General features: G+C 39.4%; 1 protein-coding gene across 1 annotated transcript in view; it reads right to left on the reverse strand.

The window, feature by feature from the left end:
- LOC110331206 (ran-binding protein 17) overlaps positions 1–17,531 on the reverse strand; it is a 117,415-nt gene that overhangs the window by 72,905 nt on the left and 26,979 nt on the right. Inside the window, exons 6-7 of the mRNA XM_029546255.1 lie at positions 8,078–8,181; positions 2,613–2,701 (exon numbers count right to left, since the gene is read on the reverse strand). Of these exons, the coding sequence (XP_029402115.1) occupies positions 2,613–2,701; positions 8,078–8,181 (193 nt within the window). The remainder of the gene's footprint in view (positions 1–2,612; positions 2,702–8,077; positions 8,182–17,531) is intronic.

A 17,531-nucleotide genomic window follows, 5' to 3' on the forward strand; every position in this document is an offset into this window, starting at 1 on the left:
GGACGGATGCAGTGGTAAGCATGCAGTGTGTGCAGCTTGGGACGGATGCAGTGGTAAGCATGCAGTGTGTGCAGCTTGGGACGGATGCAGTGGCAAGCATGCAGTATGTGCACCTTGGGATGGATGCAGTGGTAAGCAGGCAGTTCGTGCAGCAGTTAGTACAGTGGCTAAGGCATTCACAGAGATGCTTGTGAATTAAATAGCTAAACATGGAAATAGCATTTTATCAAACAATCACCATAAATAAAATGCATTTTGACTTTACGATGACATGTGCTCTTACAGGAATGTTTGTTCTATAAGCTAAGAACTGCATAACAAATTAAAGAACACACATCTATGTGGATAAAAGGCAAATAAACTTTCCCCAGCAGTAATGTGGGATCCTCACTGACAGTTTGACATATCAATATTTCAGGAAGAATAAATGACTTTCATATCCGTATTTTTTAAAAATCATATACTTATTCATTTTTGCATTACTTGAATACTTTAGAAAGAATCTGTACTTTATCACCTGAAACTGTTAAAAGTTATTTCAAAATATTTTAATAAAGCTTTTTGAATGATCAAATAATGTAACTTTTAAACAAATTTTACTATTATTATAAATATTTGCTCTTCATCCTTTGCCCAAAGGAAAACTATAAATCTTGTCTCAACTGAATGAACACCATTTATCATATTCATTTTGTTGTCAATACAATTATGAAAAGCCTTTGGCCTTTTCCCAAGGAAGCTGATTTGCTACTGAAACCCAATTATTATAAGCAAGGCCAGTAGCAAGCCACTGCGTTTGGCAATGTAGCACCACTTACTGCATAACTGACACCTTGCTCTCTGCCCCTGACCCCAATAACTTCAACAGCTATGGTCAAAGGGAGGCGATATCAGTTTCTAGTTTAAAAAATAAAACACCAAGTCCCAAGATTTTCCATCTCTGCCACCTGCTGGACAAATGCAGAAATGGAAACCAGATTATAGTTGTTGACGCAGAAGGAAATCTCTGACCCTGACTCTTCATTACAACTGGAGAACAAGAAAAGCCTCCTAACTGCTGGACAGGCTGCCTTTAAGAGACTGGTCTCATGTAAATTCTTTTATACCAAAAGTGGGTTCTTATGATTTTCCAAATAAATGAAAGTTTTGACTTTGGAAGTGGGTGTTTAGAGAAATAAAATGGTCACTGTGGATGAATTTAAGAATATGATTAAATTTATAATCTTTAAACCCACACATATATATATAAGGTATATAGTTGATTCTTCAAGACCATGAAAAAAAACAACCCTTAATTGTTTGATCTTTAAGAAAATAAATATGAGGAAGTAGGATTCCATACCAACTAAAAAACCGTAAGCCAGTGCTCTAAATGGTAGCATTTTAAAATTTCTTAATGTGCAGCATCCTCTCTAAAACATGCTCAGCTGTTATGTTTTGGGCCATAGTTTTGGTAGTCACTAAACAATGCTTCTAAGAAGTTTCCTTTACAACATATAATAAAAGTTTGGATAAAAAAAATTAAATAAAAAAAAGCAAGAATACCACTTAAATATAAATTAACTTGGGCATGGGCATGGTAATTCCAATACTTAGGTGGCTAAGGCAAGAGGACCAGGAGATTAACTTTATTCCTGGCTTTGTCAAGTCTGAGATAAAACTGGGCAAATGAGATACTGTTTTAAGAAAGAAAGCCATAAAACAAGTCATTTTGCTTTAAAGTAGAATTTTCTTATAGGCTCCTGGTGTCAAATATAAAGAACATGACGCTCTCACACTTCAATGACTTGTATAAACAGTCATCTCTCGTTAGGGTTAAAGACGACTCACAGAGTACCCTTAACATGTTAATAAATGTTTACTGGCCACTGGGTAAGTGTCAAGACACCAGACAGAGTGTGTTACTTATCTTAGAGGTCACAGTAAGCTAGGGTACTGGATTGTCTCCTTTGCTGGATGATGACATCAAGTGTCCAAGAAACAGAATGATTGGCTGAGGTTTACACTGTAATTGAAGTGTTGTGATTTCAAATCTATTCTGTCTCTTTTTATTCTTATGTGATAAGACATTTCTGTATAGGGATTTGTCCCCCTGTCTACACTAGTTTACACTACAGTTTAGTAACAGCAAACTCAAATTTTATAGCAAATGACAACTCTCCTCCCCCCTTCATGATCATTAATATCCTCATCATGATGACTCAACTGTAGCACTGTGAGTAAAATCTCAAAGATAAATTAACCCTGCTAATCAAGATGGGACAGAGACTTCGAATTTCCCCAGAAAATATCACAATGTACAAATCACTGATTCCAAGTACAAATATTAGCTACTTGATGCCTGTAACATAAACAACCATTTGGGGAAGTGATCTTCAAGTTGTCAATATTTAATGGTATCTATCAAGAAAGTGACCTCTGTGAGCCGGGTCTCAAATGCTGCGCTCAGTTATCTGCACTGCTGCCACTGTGCTGTAATTTTTAGCTGATTACACATTAGTTCATTTAGCTTTGTTTCCTCTTCCCTACTGCGCCACACTATTAAACGAAAGAGAGGGGCCTGGCATCCCTCTGTGCACAGAGCTGGTATTGTCACAGTGTAATAAGGATACATCCAGTCAAACAGCATGGTGTAGCTGGTCTTTGTGTTCAGTGCAAAGGCAATCCCTCGAAGATCTCTTGCCAGCCCGATCAACATACGCTGTCAGTGGGAAAGAGACACAGTAATTGATTTTCACGTTAGTGCAGAGCAGATGGAGTAATAATCAGGCAATAATGACCACATATCTGATTCTGATTCATTAGCTAAAATGTCTCGCTTAGATCCCTTTCCATAGAAAACCATAGGCTCTTTAATAAACAGACCATCAATCTGCTGAGCAACTCCACTTTGCTTCTTATAAACTGAGCTGAATCTTAATTCCAGGAGTATAACACATTGAGACTCTTTTTTTGTAACCAAATACTGACAAATTAGAAAAAAAAAAGACCAGGATTCATAATTTCACAAGATATATAGTCTAGATATTATTTAATAGCAAATCTCAACTGATTGACTTGACTAAAATTAACTCCACTATATAGTTTAGTCTGCGTGGGAAATGAACTGGCATTTAAAGATTCCCCCCCCTCCCCCCAAAAAAAGTTGCAAAAACTCAAGACAAAACTGTCCAGGTGACCTGCATGATTATGATATAACCAGAACAGCAGCCATACTTTTCAAGTCAGGAAACAATGTAAGGAAAAAAGTTCTGTATTTAATGTCACATGACTCTGGAATTGAACTCTGGCTTTGTTTAATTCTTAAAGACAAGGCAATTAATCAGTCATAATTTCCAAATCTATCACAGGGGCTAACTATAATTATGTCCATTCTATAAATCTATTATGAGAGATATATTTGTTTGCAAAAATGCACAGCACTATGCTGACAACTAGTAATCGTGGTTCATAAATGGTTTTAGAAGGGAAAGTGAAACAAACCCCCTTGACACAAATAAAAGAGATCTGACTCACACTCTGGATAAAAGAGATCGGACTCATACTCTGGATAAAAGAGATCTCACTCACACTCTGGACCCTTAATGAAGCTGTTCTTAGGATGGTGCTTGGGAAGAGAAAAAGAAAACCCATGAACAGATGCTAGAATGTCAGAGAAAAGAGCACAAATAAACATAACTGCCCAACAAGGAGGTGTGATAGTTGAGATATGCAACTGTGATTTCTGAATATACTGTTTCAGGAGAAGTATTAAGCCAAAAAATGGTCTTGGGACCCTTTCAGATTGATTTTGGTAATAAATGAAAACCTGTTTAGTAAAAAGCCTAAGTTATCAAGTAGGCAATGAATTCTGACCATCTTTATTACAGTGAATATTTCTAAGTAATAAATCATAACTTTCAGTCAGACACACTGCCCCTCCTATTCATACGGTGACTCAATGTGCCTGGATGTTGTCTACAGGACAACTCAATTTCTAGTTCTAACTGATTGGAAAGAATGATGGAAACCCAAAGTTTTGAATATGAAAACTCCTAATTTCATTTTTGCTATTTAAAATGACTCACGTAGCTTCCACTTATTATACAGTTTTTTCCCCTCACCAACTAGTCTTTTTCCTCAGCTTCCTTTCTTCCTTGCAGCCTCTCAGACACGATCGAGTCTCTGAACCCTTGGACCCTGATTGCTGTCTAGGCTGTAAGGTGGCTTTTACTTGGCTTTGCCATCTATTGAAGTGCTTTTAAAATTTAGCTACTCTTCAAGTGATTTTAAGTCTCCATATACATATGAAATACTTACTGTTCAAATCTAAATTAGTGAACAAAAACCATGAATTTTACTTCTTGCTTTATACAAAGGGCTTTTCATAAACTGTCATTACACAAAAGGTTAATTTTAATTTGATCAGAGTTTTTCTTTCTTAAAGGTACTAACTTGATACAAACGCTCCAAATAAGTACTTCTATTGTCTTTTTAATACAGTAAATGTGCCCATAAAATTATACTAATGGTTTACTTTTGGAGACTGTTACTTCAGAGCAAAGAAAGTATATAGTAAACATAGGTTTAGATTCACTCAAGCAATAAAGTGTAATGTTGATGGAAGAGATTCAGTACAATCAAAAAATAGCGTTCCTCTTAGCACAGAATCTACACAGATACATAAATACTACAGGAGAATTTCCTCAATACTCAGCTCTCGGATGAGGCAGACAGCCGGAACCAGGAGCTCACACTAGCTAGCAAATAACCGGGGATTTTAGAGGGGACAGATCTGGAAGGTGATGGCTCCAATAATTTTTGGAGGTGCCTTGGACTAGTGGGGTAAGTCTAGTGATCTAGTCCTACGGATTCGTTTTTTGGAGAGTTCAAGAAGAAACTGCTGAGAGCTTCAGTCGGCAGCATGGTGAACAGTTGTCTGTGTGCCAAGTGTGAGACGGATGGGCTGGGAAACGGCTGAAGCGCAGCTCCTTCCACCCTGACCCCCAAACAGGGTTTCTAATGGGAAGGCTGACAGACCCTTTACTGTAGTGGCACTACTGGGGCAGCTATAATATTATCCTCATAATTCTACTATATAATAACAACAAAGAAAAAGAAGGTGAAGGGTCATTGTGCTTTGTCTTTAGAATTAAGATGGCTGTCTTCATCCTTACAGCATACTCTTAATTCTGGAGACACATCTTAATAACCTCTAAATAGTTCCAACAAAAGAGCCGTGTCAGAGGAATGAGCAGGCCCCAAGGTGTTTCAACTGGAGTGTTTTCATCTGCCTTTATTGCTCTATCCCTCTCCAGAATTAAGGCAATAACCTGTGATAAATTATTCAGGAACTGCTACAGGGATCAAAGCAAAATCATTCTGTTAAAGTGCTGTTTGCAACATTTGGCACTTAGTGCGAAAACTTTTAATGTGCGCATGCTGAAAATCAAGGATTTTAAATAATTTAACATCGTGGAGTTTTTACGAAGGGACTAAAGATAGCAGGTTCCTATTTAACTGCTCCTCTTCCTCTGAGAAGTTTTCATTCATTTTCCTTAAAACCTGTGACGTCATGGCTGAATTGAAAACTATGCTGGGGCCAGGGGAACAGTACATTATATTTGACTATAAAATGATGGGGGTTGGGGGTAAGGGACATTTTGAAATAATATCCCAGAACCGGGATTTTTTTTTTTTTCCCTTTCTTTCTCTGATTTTGAAGCGGGAAAAAAAAAAAAAAAAAAAAAAAAAGACAAAAATTCACCATTCACTTAAATTTTATTAGGACCAAGCAAAGAAAGCACAGTCATAAATAAGAGCTTTTCAGCATTTTTTTCCCTCACAGTGTTTCAGTCTGAGAGAACTTAACGTTCAACTTCAACCTAAAATCTGCATTTGAAAAATATCTATAAATAGAGAGTTAGATGATCCTGGTAAGGTTGCAAATTAAATGAATTTGGCAGTCCTACAGCATTTTCATAAAAATATTTTAGCAGCATCACCTCCTGTGGATTGGAATACTAAATACTTTACTGGAGAACAAAACAGAACTGTTTTTATCTCTAGTACGTGTGAATGAAGGACCTGAAAGCACCTTTGCATGTATTATTTATTCACCATGATAGAAAAATAGCCTTAACCTAATAAATTACATTTAAGATCATTTAGTACAAAAGTTTTGTTTATGATAAAGCAACAGACTTCGTTCTTCACCAGCAGCTGTAAGCACCAAGTTTTCTTCCTACAAATTAGACAGATGGTGCTTACAGTAGAATTTACTAAAGGTCTGTCACAACAAATGCAGCCAAGCTGCATATTTAATCACTGCAGAATCTTGTCTACCTGCAGCTGCCAACTGCTAATCCAATTTCCCTGATAAATGTGGCAAGAGACACGATCAGCAATAAAGAGCATCTAACTCCATTTTCCTGCAGGGCGTCTTTTGATGAACATTTAGGACGGAAGCGAGGAGTGCACTGTGTGGCCTTGGTTCGTGGCAGCTGCATGCATTCTGAGGCAGCGCTCAGGTTACTCACTTAATTCTGCCACTATCATTACGTTGCTATTGATCTCAGTAGCTGTTGCCTACACAGCATTACTCTAGATGAAGCTGAATCAGGCAGTTATCATGCATCAAACTTGCTCAAAAGCCTGGAGATTTCCCCTTAATTACTTGTGATTTTATTTGCAAATACCGTTAAAGTGTAATCAAGCAGTCACTTTCCAGGGTCGTTAAGAACTCGGTAGTTTAGGGATATATCACTGGAACTCCATTAAAAATGACTCTACGAAGATGGTTTCTATCAAACTAGATGGAATTACATCCAAACAGGCGTGGAATATAATGAAATCTTCAAATGAGACAAATGTAATTTTTATAAAGATGGCAGTTTTCAACCTCACTGATTCTTTTGATAAGGGGCAGCAATGGCTACTAAAAAGCTGTAAAGATTCTGTTGGTCATAAGAATTTAGAAGACATCTAAAAATTTTAGTTAATTTGACTGGGAACTGACACGAAATTTAGGAAGACCATTTAAACAAAGAAAAATTAAGATCTTATTTACTTTTTAAAAATTTAATGATATCTAGCTCAAAATCTCTATTTTAAAATAAAAGGTATAATATTTCTGTGATTTTTTTCCTCAGAATTATATAAATATCACCAAAGGTTATCCCTTTTCCAGTTGACTTGATGGCATTTGTTTGTGTATATAAGAGAGACAGAGAAAAGGGAGAGAGGAAAAGAGAAGCCATGAAAGATGGATAATATTTCAACCTATTTCAAATAACAGTAACATATGACCAGGGCACCACTAACAAAGGTACCTACTTCTCTCGAGTGCAGTGCTTATCTGTTTGCTATAGCACTGATGTAGTATAATTTCAGGAGGTACTATTTCTGTTTGGCAAAGCTCCTGTTCCCATCCCCCCCACCCACCCACACCCCGATAAAATATGGGGCTGTTTTGTCACAAACAGCTTGCTACACTTAAGGATTTTACTAATAAAACATAATGTTGTCTTAGATATTATGACTGTTGCCACAGCTAAGTGACTTGTCAAATCAATCCTAATATGGCTCCCACAGGCACATAAAGCCTTATTTAGCCATCAGTTACCCTAATCACTTGTTCACTTTAAGAATGCAATACTTGAAGACCAGCTCCTGTTTATACACATATGCCTAGCCATTTAATAAAGTCTTGATTTATAGAAATTCTTGTTTAAAAATCTTCAGAGATGTAGGGTTTTGGCACATGTGTGTGTATCTATACAGACATGTGAGACACAGAGTCGGCTGGGTAGATGGGAGGATGGTTAAAGTATGTGCCCATGAGAACTCTGCTCTTACAGATAGCACTGGAGACACATCTGCACCACCTAACTGTGAAGTGACTGTCCTTAGCCATACTCACTGACCTCAAAGTCTATTTGTATCAGAACTGGAGAAGCTTACGTTAAAGCTCAACTTATAAGCATATTAGAGATGTGGGTTTGAAACTCATATACATACAAGTACACAGATACATAAATGCCTTTTCTGGTGTTAAAGAATAAACTTGTCTTTCCTCATGTATGAAAACAAAACTCACCTTTACTTCTTCCTGTTTAAAGTTATTGTTGAATATTTGTAACACTGTTTCAAAAGAGACTGTGAGAGGCAGCATAAAATTCTCGAATTCATCCTCATCTTCACCTATGAAAGAGACAAAAGGGTCGCAGTTTAAACTGTACGCTAATGTACATTAGCCTCACCACTGAGTGGGCCACTCAGGTTTAGAGATGTCCCTGAGAAGAAGTCACCCTGCATCTGTATCCATGCCACAGTTGGTGCTTAGACTCATTGCATATTCTGGTTTTTACTCTCTATACCAAATGAAACAGGCATTACTCAAGAGCCGCTTTTCTCCCTGGCTTTAACTGACTCAGGCCCTAGGCATCTCCATCCATCTTTAGATTTGGGGGCGCCATAGTTTCCCTGATACCTCAGGAAAGGCTACTTTGAAAGCTTTGCAGACATTGGGGACACTCACACTCTCTCTCTCTCTCTCTCTCTCTCTCTCTCTCTCTCTCTCTCTCTCTCTCTCTCTCTCTCTCTCTCTCTCTCTCTGCCATGGCCCCAAAGAATTCAGAGGCTCAGGTGCCCAGGTAGCTCTAAGTTATTATTCTCCTTCATTTATAGTCTTTAAAAAATTAACGTGCAGGGGCTGGCAAACTCGCTAGCTCAGTGGTTAAGACCTGAGTCCTGCTTGGAGCACATCAGGAAGCTCAGACGCCTTTAACCCTCTCTCCACGGGTCCTCAGCCCCTCTTCTGGTGGGACACACTCACAGAAACACACATATACATACAGACAAATCTTAAAAATAGACTTATTAATGAATGGAAAAGGATGAGGCTCTCTCACAGAATGTTTAGATTTCAACTCTTCTCCATGGAGCACTTCCTCTTCATTATGGGCAAAGAGTAAAATGAGATACTTCTTAATTTTTTATATAAAGGTAGACTATTTTGTCCTTAACGATTCTGTCAAAACAGAACCTTTAAACATTGATAATTTGTATGCTATTCTTTTCAAAATCGATCCTCTCATTCATCCTTTGCTACAGAGAGCCACTTACTGACAAAGCAACAGAAAAGCTTACATGTTCGGTTGAAGGTCCCCTAAGTTGGAAGAGAACCATACGGATCGAATCTTCTGATTTCAGTGCTATCAGTGGTTTAAAAATACAGCATGCTGTAGGAAACGACAGGGAGGAGACAATAGCTCCCATGTTCGGTACAGAAGAAGGACCATTACCTAAGGCTTATTAAATTCCAACTTCCAGGTTCCAAGCCAGATCTGCTCTCCTACATCAGACTCTTAGGGCACAGGAACAGCCACTCTGTTTTCCAAGCTCTCCAGATGATGGGGATACATTCATGCTTATACAGAGGACAAAGTCCAAGGCCACACACACAGGCAATCAACGGTGAGTCCTTTGACTCCTAAGTGGTGGCTGATCTGGTTGACCCTTATATTTTATGATTTGCTTCTTCCCTTAAAACTTATATAATAATTTTTCTTGAGCATTCCACAAGAATAGTGAACAGAAAAAGCTGCCAAGCCAGTGAATCTTTCTTTGTGGTCTCTAGTCCTGGGTCTAGATCTTGGGTGAAGAGTGAAGCAGAGCAAGTTATAATCTATGCTTTGTCAAGATGTTATGGGACCACATAATTCCTCATTGCCAAAACAGCTTGTCACAGAAGTTTTTATTTTTTAGGCTTGCATCCAAAGAAGTCATCTAAAATGGCCACACCCTCCCCAGACCTTCTGCAAGTGCCTCCTCTCCCTTCTCTTTCTGTTGCATCCCCCTTCACTTTAGAGCACAAATCTCATAACAGCACCAGTACTGCAGCCGTTTACGTCACGCCACCACCATCACTATCTGATCAAGGTGTTGTCCATGGGACTGAAGGAAACTCATAATTTGCGTATATAAGTTAGTAACTACTAACCTAGCCTGGTCACACGGCTGGGCTTAGCTTCTGGAGTGCTGACACGGGTGCCACCGTTTCCCTGAGCAGGATGAGGATGCAGGGCTCTGGAGCGCACAGATTCAAGAATCTGACTTTTCCCACATATTATTTAAATATTATTATTTTACTAATCACTAAGTCTCACCTTCTTCATCTTCAAAATAAGGATGAAACTATCTTTAAGGTTTCTGTAAGATGAAATGCTAAAATACACGAAAAGTAGATGCTTCTTTGGTGGCACTAGTATTACAGTATTAGTATATACACAGCACTGTTGGCAACTGCATTATTCCAGAATTATGGTGGTACTATTATTACAGTATTAGTATATATACCAGTGATGGTACTAGCATTATAGTATCAGCTCCAAAAACAGGGCCTTCTGTGTTTAGGGAGATAATCTGTTTGAATGAAAAACAGTTGAACAACAAATTTTAAAAGTCTTGGGTGGGTCAGATTACAGGTACAGATTATACCCTGTGACATCAGCACTCAGAAGTGGAGGCTCAGGGATCAAGAGTTAACTAACTGCCAGGCCCAGCTACTTGAAAATCTGTTACTTCAAGGTTTTAAAACACCTTATACTTAAAAAAAAAAAAAAAAAAAAAAAAAAAAAGGTCCGGGAAGGTGTAGCTCAGTGGTAGAGTGGAGATTTTGTGGGAATCCTAACATTGGGAATGGGGTGGGTTGGCGGGAGGGGGCTGTCCCTGACTCTGTTGACTACTTGTGGGACCTTGGTCCTCCTGCTGGGTTGCATCATCCAGCTTTGATGTGGTATGTGTGCCTGTCTTGTTATATCCTGTTTAGTTGATGTCACTGAGAGGCCTGCTCTTTTCTGAGGGAGGGAGTTGACAGGGGTGAAGTAGGGTGGGTTAGGAGGGGGAAGTCAGAGAGAAAGACTGAGGCAGGGAAGGGCTGGAGGGGAAACTGCAGTCAGGATTAGAGAAAATTTTTTAAAAAGGCCTGAGACGGTCGGTAGCTCCGTGGTAGAGTCCTTGGGTAGCATGTGTGAAAGCCCTGGGCTCAAACAACACAGTCACACACACAAACAAATGAACACAAACCTGAAAAAGACAAAAGCCAATGTAGTAAACAGTGGAAGTGAACATTATCAAATCCTAGGTACGTAATTTATATGTATTCAAAACACGGCCTTACTCTATGATAAAGTATTTTCTAAAAATGATTATTAATAAGAATAGTGGTGATGTAACCACAGGCAAAAGCGTGCCAGGGAGAGTGAATGAGTGCTCTGAAACCACTCAGTTCTGGCTCTGCTACTGTTAGCTGTCTGCCACGTAAACCTTAGTGTCCTCATTTGTAATTAAGAGACACAGTATTTACTTTATAAAGTTAGCTGTGAGGATTAAATGACAAAGCATCTGTACCTCCCCTTGCTGGCACTTCATAAATGACAGACATTAGCATTTTCCTTGTCTTGAGTTCAGCATGGACTTAGAAGGTGATTATGATAATTAAATAAAAGTGTGACCACACAACTGCCAGCCCAATAAATATCCTTCCTTTGGGAATGATTTCTGCAATAAAGCTTCGACTTTTCCAAGGCAAAGAGATGTTTATTCAAAACAAATACAAATTTACAGCTTCTGTATTGCAACTTTATATTTTAAGCTACAGATTAAAAAAAAACAAAACCTTACTGACTCTATTTTACCAACTAAAATTCTTGAGGCCCACTCAACAGGAAGGAAACCATGCCTAGTCTTAGAAACCAAATCCCTGGTAGTAGGTCATGGATCCTAGACGAGAATCTACTATTGCCCAGATAAGTGGATCTCTCACCCTCAGAGAAGCTTCTCTTTACAGCAAACAAGACCATGACAGAAAACTACAACTGGGTATGATGCAGACATCAACAGAACATGAGTGCTCAGTGCCAAGGGTGTACCTGTAACACAACTCCTACACCAAGGGCTCAGAAAAAAGAGAAGAGGAGGGGCCCCATAGACTGTAAGAGCCAGAGGATCAGGAGCACTGCATCTCTCTCAGAGGTAACATGGAAGCTACACCATGATACCTCAATGAAACGGCTGGCTGCCTAAGTAAGACCTGAGTGACAATATTATAGTGGGGGAGGGTCAATTTGACCTCTAGACAAATAACGTAGACAAATAACATAGACAACTGATGACCCCTGAGAAAGGGAGACTCAGCTTCTACAGGGATGAGCCCCGTAAGTGATGAGCCCTAAAATTATAATCAGGTACATGGGCCACATTAAGTTGACTCAGCGTATGTGTGTATCTAACAATAGTCATCAAAGAAAAAGAGGCCATCACTGTGAAAAGGGGTGGAAGGCGACATGGGAGGACATTAGGGGGCTGGAGTGAGAAAAGGGATTTGGGAACTGACACAGTTATATTTTAATAAAAATAAAAAACCAGATTTCATCAGGTGAAAAACAAACAACAAACAAATAAAACACAATGAAAATAGGAATGTGAGCAGGTACTGCTGGCAATGGTGTCACAAAAGTCTTCCTGCACCTGCACTTTCCAGCCGGCTTTTCTGTCCTGGACACTGTAGACCAGGCTAACTTGGAACTCAGAGATCAGCGTGACTCTGCCTCCCAAGCCCTGGGATTAAAGGCGTGCGCCACCACTGCCTGGCCTGCATTCCTTTTCTTACTGGAGTTACTATGACTGGCTATGACTTTTTATGCACTTTGCCATTTATTGTGTGTCTTATTAGAATATAACCTTTTTAGGGCAGAACGTGGTCTACTTGGATCATGGCTGTGTGTCCAGTATTTAGAACATGGTCAGCCTGAATTTAGAACTGAATTTGTTCAAAGAACATGCTCACAGTCCTTATTATATTCAATACTCTGTTGCAACTGACCATTCCACTGAATTATACAACCTCCTCATTTTTTTTTTTTTTTTTTTTTTTGGCATGGAAACAGAAAGGCTCAAAGAGTTAAGCAGCATGGCAAGTGTCTCCCGGCTGATAAATGGCAGTGATGGGCTGAGGCCCTCATCAGGTCTGCTGTATTCTCAAGTTTATATTCTTCCCCCATCTCTGATGCAGTGGAAGACATCAAATATATGGAGTGCAGTCAGTGGCACAGAATTGTGGACTGGGAGTTGCTTAAGTCTGGTGAGGAAAGTAGATTCCTAAGCAAGCAGGGAGTTCCAAGCAGGCCAGTGTTGGGATGGGGGTCAGCAACAGTGTCTCCATCGCACTTACTGCTGCTCCTGTGTCACTGCAAGGTACAGTTTATTGCCTAAGGTGGAGACCTGGCTACTTTTGTCAGCATCCATTAAGGATTTCTCCCTCCATTGTAGTCTTTGCAGAGGTACCACTCACTCTTTCTAATGCAAAAGAAGAAAACATTGGATGTCTTGGAGCGTCTTATTTAAGGATGTAGTCATATTTTTACTATGCAAAGTGAATGTGCCAGCCTCTTATGAATGATAATTAAGGCTGACTTCTTTCCTATTAAGTCAAAGGGCACAAAAGCAACATGATTTGAAGGTAAAGTACTAACTAACAAACTGACCCGACTCTGAGCGGTAAGTTACTGTATTAATATACATTTTAACTTCTTCATTATCCACGAAAAGATTTTTTTGTTGGCGTTTAGGAAATTCCCAAACTAATCACCTGAGATTCCAAGGATATGGATAAACAGAAAAGTTATTATTTTTGTATGTTCCCAATTTTTTTTTCCTTCTGAGAAAGCACTTTTAGTATAGGGACCTTCTTAATACATTGGCTGTCAGATATTTGATTTTTCCTACATTTCATATATTTCTGTGTAGTTTCAAACTCCTCAATAGAGGACTAAGGACATTCTTAGCTCCAGACTGAGTCTGAAGCTGGATTGCATTCTATGAAACCTGGCTCTAAGATCCAAACTAAACCAAACGAAAGCCACCTAACCCAACCAACCTCACACTAAACAACAACAAAAACCTGAAAACAACAATAATAAGCCTAACACCAAATCAAACCAAACCAAACCAAACCAAAAAACCCCCACCCTGTCTGTGGTGGCGAGTTTAAAATTGTTGACTCCTGCTCCCAGAAGCAGGAACTGACCCCAGGGGTGTAGCTGGTACAAGCAGTGCGGCATGGGGAACGAGCCCTGGTGGGAGAGTTGGGCAGGTGCTCAGCAGCAGCACAACTGCCGCCTGACTCCAATACAACCACACGCATTTACCACGCAAAACCTTGAGAGTCGCCAGGCACTGGGATTCACTCTATAAACCAAGCATTCAAGCAACAGAGGCAGGACCTCAGGGCCAGGATGGTCTAAGTCACAGAGGAAGACCCTGCCTCAACTAACTAAACTAAAGTCTGTATGTACGTGTTTATAGCAGCACCATTTCATAATAGCAAAAAGGTAGAAACATTTCACAACCCAACTGCTCATTTAAGTCGAGAAATAGGTGAGCTACATGTATGTGTGTATACATAGGAACATTTAGCTATCAAAAGGGGAAAAACTACTGATAAATGCTAAAACACGGATAAGCCTCAAAAATAACATTATCAAGTTAAAGACAAAGGCCATAATTCCATTTATATTCGATGTCCCCTCTAGGACAAATTCAGACAGAAAGCAGTTTAGTGGTTGCCAGGAGAAGAGGTGGAGGGGGAAGAAAACTCTCTGGAGATATGATGGTGCTGGTAATACAACCTTGCAAATATTCTAAAAGGGATAAATACTTTTGGGTTGACATTTAAAGGGGTCAATTATATGGCACCAGAGCCTAAAAAGCAAACAAAACCACTACCACAACAGAATCTGAGTTTGCCCTCCTCTCCTCTAAACGCACACAAACACAGACACACACACAAACACACAGTGAGTTTTCTGATTTCCTCAGATTGGAATGCACACAGGGCTGGACCACTGCAGACTTGGTAACGTGGGCAAGGAGAGACGAGTAATTACAATTACTTTAGACGATGGTAGCTAACAGCTGTTAAGAATCCATTGCATGATAAATGATAAACACGGTGAAATGCTTGTGGCATTTTTGAATGTCAGCAAGCTGGATACCATTCTAACATGGCAATATGTGAGTATTGGGGGTTATAGAGTAAAATCCTAGAAGCCTGTTGAGTTCCAGTCTAGCTTGGTACACAAGTTCTTCAATAAGAGATTCTTACCTGCTACCAAAACAAACAAACAAACAAAAAAAAAACAAAAAAGAAAAGAAGAGGAGGAAGAGGAGGCAGAGGAGGAGGAGGCTGTAGAAGAAAGAAGATGAAAGAAGAAGGAGGAGAAGAAAGAAAGGGGGGGGAAGGAAGTTATTTTATGCCGTTCGAAGGAGTACACTTGGGTCCTAAGAGTCCTTAAAGGCAGGCGGGAACCCTAAGTAAGTCCCTGGGGTAAAGGACCTCCAGAAGCCATGAAGCAAGACAGACTGCTTAGACCACAGCCCTGCCAATACCTTAGTTCTACTCACTGAGATCCAATTTATATATCTGATATCTAGAACTATGAAATAATATCTCTATTGTTTAAATTATTAAGTTGTGGCAATTTATTACCTAAGTAATGGGAATTTAACACAGCAAGTAAAGACTTGCTTATAAGTTCTGGTCCAAACTAGGGGAAATAATAAAAGAACAACGCAAGGAGATACAAGAGCTTGAAGGAGCATGAAGGAAACAGTCAACTAAAGGCAGGGAGCTGTGGGTCTACGTCCACGGCCCTGCTGTGCGCAGCACTCCAGGAAGATGCCACTTCCACAAGCTCTGTTTAGCAGAAGGCTCAAGGAATGTGCTTGGCTGGTCCCTGAAACAAGTCCATTACCCTTGTCCAAGGATCATGTTTCAAATGCGTAATAGTGCTGAGTTTGCCATAGTCTGAGGTCTGACTAGCAGTTTGCATCTGACTCTCAATAAATGTATCTTAGTTAATAGTTGCTAAGTACTTGATGTTAGGTGTTCAATTCACACGGCAATCCTGTAATTTAATAGATGAGAAAACTGAGGTTTCCTGAAGTTCTAGGAAACCACAGTGCTTCCTTTAGTTTCTAGAAGAAAAATACTTCATCTAGGGCAGAGTTGCTGTTCCTTCGGTAAGAACCCTAACCTAGACATTTCACCCTGAGCGTTCTATTCCCTGGGGTGCTCTGGACTCTACCCTCAAAACCAGGTACATTATTAAAACTGTATCTGGACTTAATGGGCTGCTTTCTGCCTACAGGGCCAGCTAATTAGTCTTAATTATCTCATTATGGAGTCTAAGTATTTCCAGCTGCTTCTTTACCCCAACTGCCCACTCTCCCACCCTTCTCCCATGTCTACTTTCCAAGTAGTCTCTGCCAAGTCCTGGGCACAGGTGAAATGATGATGTATTCTCCATCCATGAGAACATTAGTTCTTTCTGATCAAGCCTTACCTGCTAAGGTTTCCTCAGAAGCCTGCCTTTCCTTTCCTCAGTCCATGGGAAGAAATACACTTTGCCCAATTAGAAGACACAGAACACCATCTACAAATTTGACTTGACCTTCACTGGATTAATTAGCAAATTCTACACACACACACAAAAAAAACATAGAAGTGACTCTATTTCACAGACTCTTAGAAAGTAATCTCTCATTTTTTCTTCATTGCTCCCAAGCCCTGAGTCAATCCTTTGTTTCAAACAGTTCAAATAAAGAAGAAGATAAATTATATTTCTTACTTGATTGAGAAGGTGAAGGGTGAAGGGAACACTTTGTAAGAGTGAATAAGAATATGTGGTCTGCTGGCTACTTTGGGCAAGTCCGAGGATCTCTGACCCTCAGTTCACTATTAAACAATAGAATGATTGATACACGGCAGAGGGAGAGAAAACTGCCTTTTCCAAGAAGTCCTGTACTTCCACAAGCCTATCACTGTGTGAGCACTCCTGCATACATGCATGCATACATACATACATACATACACATACACAAATAAATAAATAAATAAATAAATAAATAAATAAATAAATGAATGTAATATGACAGGGGAAAGGTTCTTTTCTGTGTATTTGACAAACTCTACCTTTAGCTGCTCCCTGGAGACACCTCTTTCGATGTCACTCAAGCTGTTAACTTGTTACTTAACATTTCTCAATTTAGCTTAGCAACACCCTTAAGTACCAATTACCATTTTCAGACACATACTACATCACCGTCACTCCTAAAGACAGAACTATCTTACCATCCATAAGCACCACTGAAATATTAATATTTTTCTCATCATTGAAAAGACCACTCATTTTTTTACAGTTTAAAATATTGGAGGAATGTAATGCTTGCTCAAATCCTAACACAAATACTTCCCAGTGGTTCACTGTTAGAATTTCTGCATAAATGGCTTGATATGGCTTTTGACACTGAAATTCCAAATTCATAAGTGGCAAAAACATTTGCAACTAATATTTGGTTCTTCACAAAACAAAGTGCATCTGAGTTTGCCATAGTCTGAGGTCTGACTAGCAGTTTGCATCTGACTCTCAATAAATGTATCTTAGTTAATAGTTGCTCTGGGGGTACTGGCTAGTTCATATTGTTGTTCC

This window comes from Mus pahari, chromosome 14 (genome assembly GCF_900095145.1).
Source record: "Mus pahari chromosome 14, PAHARI_EIJ_v1.1, whole genome shotgun sequence".
In the NCBI taxonomy this organism is placed as follows: domain Eukaryota; kingdom Metazoa; phylum Chordata; class Mammalia; order Rodentia; family Muridae; genus Mus; species Mus pahari.